This window comes from Sinocyclocheilus anshuiensis, unplaced genomic scaffold (genome assembly GCF_001515605.1).
Source record: "Sinocyclocheilus anshuiensis isolate Anshui unplaced genomic scaffold, SAMN03320099.WGS_v1.1 scaffold190, whole genome shotgun sequence".
Classification (NCBI taxonomy): Eukaryota; Metazoa; Chordata; class Actinopteri; order Cypriniformes; family Cyprinidae; genus Sinocyclocheilus; species Sinocyclocheilus anshuiensis.
Window position 1 is genome coordinate 735,239 of NW_015547663.1, and position 8,723 is coordinate 743,961.

The 8,723-nt window shown below is 34.2% G+C and overlaps 1 protein-coding gene across 1 annotated transcript in view; it reads right to left on the reverse strand.

The window, feature by feature from the left end:
* Window positions 1-7,927: 7,927 nt before the first annotated feature.
* The window catches only part of tcf7l2 (transcription factor 7 like 2), an 82,544-nt gene continuing 81,748 nt past the window's right edge, over window positions 7,928-8,723 (reverse strand). Inside the window, exon 14 of the mRNA XM_016504745.1 lies at window positions 7,928-8,718. Coding sequence (XP_016360231.1) covers window positions 8,282-8,718 — 437 coding nt within the window. The 3' untranslated portion in view covers window positions 7,928-8,281. The remainder of the gene's footprint in view (window positions 8,719-8,723) is intronic.

Here is an 8,723-nt window from a genome sequence, read left to right on the forward strand (position 1 = left end):
ATAGCAAACTTTCAGCTCAACATAATATGAATTATTTGTCATCTGTGTGTGTGTGTCTGTGTGTGTATATATCTATATGTGTGTGTGTCTTCGGAAAGGTTGAGTAAATCAGGATGAAGGAAGGCCTTGACGGAGAGATGTGGCATTAGCCCGAGGGCTCGTAGCACAGTGAGGGTAGTTAGCTCACAACATACTGCCATCATTAGGACTGCAGCCGGGCCACTGCAGTCACACACACTCACAGTCCTTTCCCAGCGTATCAAGCAACACATGCCACCTCCTACACCCTTGACTCCCCTTCCTCTAACTATCAAAGCAGCGCTATATTGCTTCTATACCGTACGCTAGTTTACCAAGCACGCATGTTTCAGTGATTTATTATGTCTACATGTAACTGTTTTTTTTTTTAATATATAAATGAGTACACCATTTTTATGCTGTTCCTCAGGATCATAAAGTGCTTTGTACTGAACCAAAAGCATGTCTTTGAAAATTAACGTTGGCATATAAAGCATTTAAAATAAGAATTGAATGGTAAAATAAACCATTTAAACGGAATATGAAAAAAAAAATTGGGGGGGAATCTCAATTACATTTTGTTCTGGGAAATAAAATCATCAACTTATATCATATCGAATCATATCAAATCATATCATATCATATCATATCATATCATACAACCAAGATATTTTTCATCCATGTTTTAGCACCTTGTGTGACAAAAAATGTAAATGCAATATTTTGTTGTAAATTAATTTTTATTTGATTACATTTTAAAATATTGGTTAAATAGTTTTTATGAACTGACTTCATTAGACACCATTTTTGATGATACATTTCTATTAAATCATAAAATTCAGAAATCATAAAATATAAATAATAAAACAGAATTTGGGAAAAAATTAAACTGATTTTATGGGGTTCTTAATTAAATTGAAAAATGATTTACTTGTAAATAAATAAGTTGTGCTATCTATCCATCTATGATTTATTTATTTAGAATGTCCAAGTTGCTCTTTTCCATGCAATGAAAATAAAGCATGATTAAGGCTGTCAGGCAGTATTTTCAGTATAACGACCTACATTTCTCTTTCTTACACAAAGCTATCATATGGTGTCAGAAGACTAAGAATCCAGTGCAAGTCATTGTGTTATGATATTTTTATGCAAATTTCTTGTCTTTTCTTGGGTCAACCCCTGGTTCCCATTCACTTTTACTGTATGAAAAGAGCAGTGTGAACATTCTTCAGAGCATCTTCTTTTGTGTTCCACAGAACAAACAAAGCCATACAGGTTTGGAATGAGACAATGATCTCAGAATGATGTCATTTATGGCTGAGACACAATTCCAGCACCTAATCATGTAAATATGAAATGCATATTTTTGTCGTAATAAGTGCCTGAGGTGTGAAATATGGAAGCCTGAAGTTGAAACTCACTTTATATCCCAGTACATTTCCTTCGTTGTGATGTTTTGCATTTGATTGTAAAGTGTGACGCATAATCACGGCAGCAGCGAAGGTGCCATCACAAGCCCCTCAGCTCAGAATTACCATTCTGCTGTCAGTCCATTTCTCATCTATTCCTCCACCCAAAGCTGTCCTGTCATCCAGCAGATTCGGGCCACCAGCAACACTCATCTCATTACCAAAGTACACAGTGCCTCTGTGGGATTCCGGCCCTGTCTCTGTCTCTTCTCTCAAACACACATATACACTCAACTTTTTTTTTCCCCGAGCTTATAAAGTATCGAGTCTCCCAGGAAGTACTGACAGCTTGAGGCGACAACCGGATGAAGTGACAGTAGGAAGCCACTCATTATGATCACCTCTTCCTATTTCTCTCCTTTTCATTTCCCCCTTTTTTCCTCTCTCCTGCGCTTGATCTACTTCCCCCTTGACCTGGTCATGATTTATTAACCAACATGTCCATGTCATACCTGCCACAGAGGAGAGCAGCGGTCCACTCCATAACATCATTCCCATTTCTCATGCCATAAAACATACACTACTGCTGTCTTTTCTCTACTATTGTATGGTATCTGTTTACACTGACAACTAACCTTCAGAATTGATGAAGCATGGAGGAGCAGGAGGTTGTTTCTTATAGTAAATGTGCTTGGCATGTTCATCACAGGCTACATTTGCAAAGGGCATGCAAGCTTACATCAGGAGTAAGGTCATGTGGTTCAGTGATGGCACTTCAGAGCCTACAACAATATGCAGTACAGACCCCAAACACAAATGATAATTAGTATCAAATGGCAAATTAAAGACAATTTTATTCCATCTACTCACCATTATGTTGTTCCAAAGCTCGTCTGTGGTGGAAAAAAATTCTACATAAAAAACGTAAAAAACATTAAACAATGACAGGAATTTAAATGAATTTAGTTGGATTAACTATTCCTTGATTAAACACTACATAAAAATCATAAATTGACACCGAATATTTGAGAAATACATATTTTTTCAAATCTTTCGTGTGACACCATATCTGAAATTAGATATTTTAAAATCTTTTTTAAATCAAGAATCCAATTGGAGCAAAAAAAAAAAAAAAAGGTAAACAACAATAAACAATGACAGAAATGTAATTGTTGAATAAAGTATGCCTGAATTAAACACTATATAAAAATCATAAATTGACATTGAATATTTGAGAAATATTATTTTAAAATCTTCTGTGATGCCATACTGTATCTGAAATTTAGATATTTTGAATTTAAAAAACCTGTTGTCCAAAAAATACAACATACAAAATGTAAGTAACATTAATAACAGAAATGTAATTGTTGAATTAACTATTCCTTAAATAAACAATATATTAGAATCATAGATTGACACTCCATACATGAGAAATATTTTTTTAATCTTTTGTGTGAAGCCAAAAAAAAAAAATCAACATGGAAATGTAAACAACATTAAACAATGACAGAAATATAACTGTTGAATTAACTATTCCTTAAGTAAACATACATGAAAGTTATGAATTGAAAATGAAATAAGTTTTCATATCTTTTGTGATCTTTTATTTATTGTTTTTAAATCACATCTGTTGTCCAAAAAACAATTCTACATAAAACAATGTAAACAAGAGGGTCAGTAAACAATGACAGTAAACAATTTCATTGTTGAATTAACTATTGCTTAATTAAACACTGACAATCAAATGAATATTTAAAATTAGATAACTAAAATATATGAAATTAACTGGAGAAAAATGAAATCATATAACCAGAAAAATGTCTAGAAAGAAAAACAAATAATAATAATAATAAAGTATACATGTCAGTTGACAACATGCATCGTGTAAATATTTATATGTAAAATAAACTACACAAGATAAGGTTTCTGAGAATACTAACAACACTGAATATATCCGTCCAGAACCGATCTGACCCCTTTGGTCTCTCAGGCAATATTTCTTTGAACAAGAATAAGTCTGCTTGACATCCTCTCAGACAGATCTTCAACAGATCGCTGTCATTCACAGGGAGAAAAGAGAAGAATACAGCATCTAATTTAGAGAAAATACAAAACACAGCGAAAGAACATTCGCTGAATTGTAATAATGGAATCAAAAGGTGAATTGATGGTCCTTCCAAGGTTAAGAGGGAATCTTAAGATACAACATCCATTCACAGCAATTCAGCACAAACACATATACTAGAGATGTGTTCAAAAGCAGACTGTAATTACTTCAGATTTGGTAGTTTGGTAAATGGACCCACCCTGAGTGCATCCTTTAGCAATAAAAGCCTTCTTTATCAGCCTTGGACAGGCTGTTTTCAGAGGAGTGTGCTTAAAAGAAAGTGGATAGGGACTGTGCTGGCAAACTAAACACAGTCCAAATAAAGTGTCGGTGTGAATTAGCGTTTTGATGAGCAAGAATTCAGCGTTTTGATAAACGCACAATGTCACGTTGGGGTTTTGTCTAAATAAACATGCAATGAATTGCAGAACGCATCATTTAAATAGATCAGTTTTTAATGATACACTATGAAAAGTCCACAAGCCACAATGTGAATTTCAAAATCCATGTGTATATAAATAAAGTGTTATTCCTATCGCAATAAAACAGATTGAGATAAATAGATATGTGTGGTCTCATGACTATACCAAATATTATTTAGCGGCAGCTGACACTACACACCAAAATATTTCTAAAAGCCGCGCCGAAATACAACTGCTTATAAAATATGGATACAAAAACATGAATAATTTGGAGTGCTGAGGGTTTTCCTCTTGAATATTCTAAAAAACAAGGTGCCCAAAGAACTGAACGATTAGGAAAGTGTAATCTCATATTTATCCCTTGATATAAAAAGACCAACCAAACCATTTCATAAAAAAAAAAACACCAACAACAAAAAAACAGTCTCCATCCGTGACCTTCCTGTATACTCTTGTACTTTATACTAGACAAGCAATAGCTGTATTTAGTTTACTTCATTCATACATATTTAAATGCATTTTTTAAAAATGAAAATCTACTGTGAGCATGATAAAAATCTTTTCAACTAAATTTTACATGCTTTTGTATTTTGTTTAGCATGGATAAGCACAGAGAGGCTGTTCAGTTCATCTTTTGACCTTTGGGAACAATACTGAAGGATTGTTGATATTCTTGTAAGGCGAAGCTTTGTAGAAGCTTTAAACAGTATACTGTTGAACAGTGGTCTGAATCGACTGATGTCTTAAGTTTGTTTACATCCATTCAGACCGAGATGATTTAGAATGTCTTCGAAAGAAAATAAAAAAAAATGAAACATTGCTTTTCTGGACTGAACAGGCAATGTTTGGATTTGAGACACAACAGCGACAAACATAAAGCAGCAGAATAAATAAAATGTCTGTTATTCTTTATATAGCGATTCAAAGCATATGGACTTGGATTGTTGGCTAAATTATCCTTATCAAGACTCGCGCAACTCTTCTTGAGAAATCAGACAACATATGAGTAACAAAATACTGCAGTTACATCAGAAAATAACAATGTCTGTTTCATAGGCAGCAAGGTAGTGTTGTTTTTGGCGGCCTGTTTTAATTTGAGTTTTAGTCTAGTCTTTGTGTGAAGCTGTCATTTTAGTTTTTATTAGTTTTAGTCACGTTCATACTCTTTTTAGTCTAGTCAAGTTTCAGTAAACTAAAAGTCTGAGCATTTTAGTCTTATTTTAGTCAGAATTATCCATGACTATTTTCGTCTAGTTTTAGTCGACGAAAACTGATGACATTTTAGTGTAGATTTAGTCGACGAAAACTTATGACAATTAGTCTAGTTTTAGTCGACGAAAACTGTATTTTTTTCTCTTTCTCTGTATTTTCAGTCTCTTTTTAGTAATGCAATTCTATTTAACCCAGTCAATATAGTATAAGTACCTAGTAGTATAGACGAAACCAACATTTTCTTTTAGCCAAACCCATTTCAAACAAAGTTATCTTATTATATTATTGTTACCTTATAGACTCAAGAATACATCCATTCCAGACACGGAAGACGCTCTGATTTGAATTGAATAATAACGCGACTAAACGAGACGAAATAACGTTATAACATTTCGTTTCGTCTCGTTTTGGTCAACGAAAATGAAGAGACATTTTAGCATAGTTTTATTTTGTAAACCACATTTAGTCTCGTTTTTATTCATCAACAATATTGCATTATACATTTAATTATAGTCATCGTCACATCATTTACGTTGCGTCTCGTCTCGTTTTCGTCACGTGATAAAGGTTCGTTGACGACGATATTTAGTCATAATTTTCGTTGACGAAAGCAACACTACAGCAAGGTCTGGATGTTTTGTTGTATAGAATATATCAGTGGCTCACGTCTGCTTGTTCTGTTTAAAAAAAAAAAACATGACAGAAAAAATTGCATCTTTAACTGGTGTGTAACAACTGGACCATGACTTTTTTTGATTTGCCAAATTAATGAAAATAATGTGCAAGAACATGTAACATTCCTCTAGAGGTGTCTGTGTTAACCAAATTATTGAAATCGATTTAAACATTTTTTATAATATCAAATACCAGTTCTGATTACTTTTAATCCCTTAAGCAAATGACTAACTGATTTACTCTGCCTAGTTAAAGTAACGGATCCTGAATTGTGCTGAATTCCAGCCTGAGTGAAACCAGCTGTAGACAGTATAACCACAGGGATCTTCTACCTTCAGGTTGATCTGGCACAGTTTCATTAGCATTAATCATCATTACTGCTGTCTGTAATTCTTATCAGAGTAAGAGCGTGCAACATTCATTTAGATAACACTTTTTTTGAAGAAACCAGCATGTGACCGGTGTGCTGGTTCCACCCCTGGTTCTTAGGCATTTAATAAGCATTTTAAATTATTGAAAAAATATGGATTGTAACTGTCAAATGCTGACTTATTATAGTGCTGTTAACAACTATTTTTTTTAAATAACATCCATATACTATGGTTATATACTATCACAAATATTATAGATTATTTAAACAGTTGTTTGGGCCCAGATGCTATGGTAATGGCACCTGATAGAGAAACATTCAAAATTTTAAATGTATTACGTAAATCCAAACGAAATGAAATTAGTGACTGAAATCAATAAATATTTGAATATTTTAAATGATACTTTTTATAAATTTAAAGAAAAAAAATATATATTTTTTTTCATCCAGTTTTATTCAAATGAAGGGCATTAGACGACAGAAGGCAAGTTCACATACTAACTCGCTTTTATTAATACAGAACTGCATGCTACAGAGACTGTACAGCATTAACATTTATTCATTACAAAACATGGTTTTTGAGAACCATTTCAAATAATGGAAAACAAAACAAAACAAAACAAAAAATGAAATAAAAACAAACCAAAATAAAAAAATATATAAGAGCATAAAAGAGAACAGGAACATCACAGCCGTTAAGGAAACATTCAAACTATTCATCATTAGCATCTTAATAAACCAGAGAAGTAATCGACGGGTTACAGTTGCGTCATGTCAACTACAATGGCACCGAATGAATGATTCTCTTGTAGCTTTTTTACAGCTTCTTGCAACATCAACATGCCTATTTTTTCTATCTACCTATATGTAGTAGTGTACTTAAAAGTGGCAGTTTGTGTTTTTTTGTAGTATTTAATCGTTTTTTATGAACCTCCTAATGTACATAATTTGGCCCTTCAAGGTTTATACAGTATGACGTCCGTCTTTTAAGTTTAAATTTTATTATTTGACAATCTGCTACCAAACACATTTGTTATAGCAACATTTATACTACATACATAGCACCACCCCAACCCGAGTCAACCTCCCTCCCCCTGGTAAACAACAAAAAAGAAAGGTAAAACGGACAACGCAATGGAACAATGCATATTAACACAGTAACCCCCCATATTTCTGTACATTTAAACAAGAACAAGTAACATACATAGCAATCTATGTAACGTCACAGCAAATTATGGTTGAAAAAGAAAAGAAATAAACAAACATTGGACAACGAAAGAACCTACAGCGTCATAAGAGGTGGAGAGGAAATTATCACAAATTTTGGCACGGGAAAAAATCTGTACACAATTCTACAGTCTGGCGGAGATGAGACTGCAAATAGAAAAGAAGGGCTTGAGACGAAATTCGACTACTGAAGACATGGAACCCACCGTCCCCATTTCAAGTTTCCTTTTCACCTATTGTAAAATGGCTTATAGATATGTTTCTAGAAATTAAGTTGTGCATACGTCTGTTCGTTGTTGTTTTTGTTTTTTTGCGTTTTTGCTTTTTTTTTTGAGAATCTACACTGTAGTTTAGGTGGAATCCTGGTTTTCAAGAAAATAACAAAAAAATAAAAATAAAATTCATGTCAAAACAATAAAACATTTGAAATTTCAAAACCTCCTTGTAAAAATGGATAATTTATATATATATATATATATATATATATAAGTTGCTATGTAAAACTACATAACAATTATGCATTTTTCTGTTGTACAGCTGTAAAACAAAAAGCAAAACATGAATAAAACGAACCCAAAAAATTCATAAAAAATTTGGCAGATTCACAAAGCTATACTCTACAACTTAGTGTATTTAATTATCAATATTTAATCATAATAATTTCATTTTTTAGATAATGACAGGTCAAATATTGACCAATGAACTTTGATAAAGAATTAACGAAATTTTCATAGCCATATCGCACAGAAAAAAACAAGAGAATCAGAATGCAGAATGAAAAAAGACAAGATGCGTGACAGACGGACAGACAGAGAGAAAGCTGGTTTAAAAAACAACGAAGCTAGTCTATCGACTTGGTTACGAGTGAAAGGGGTTGAGTCATGGTGGAGCTGGGCAGCAGAGAGTGGGAATGACATGCCGATGTGGGCCTGGAGGAGACGGAGCCTGTGGGTCGGGACGACGACACGTCTGAGGGGTCCAAGGGGCCGTTGTGTGCCGAGCCGGACGTTTTGCCCGCCCCGGAGTTGTCCAACAGAGCTAAAGGTGGAGGCGGAGCCATGGAGAGGTGATGGTGTTGGGATGATGAGAGCAGGGGGGGCGGCTTCATAGTCAGTGAGAGAGGTTGCATTTGTTCAGTCTGTAGTTTGGACTCTTTCGAGGACGGGGAGGGAGAGACCATGGAGGGGGAGGATGGGGGGGACTCTAGTAAGCTTCCGTCCGAAGAAGGAGGACTGGCACAGCTGCCTTCACCTTGAATGTAGCGAATGCACTTCTTTTCTCTC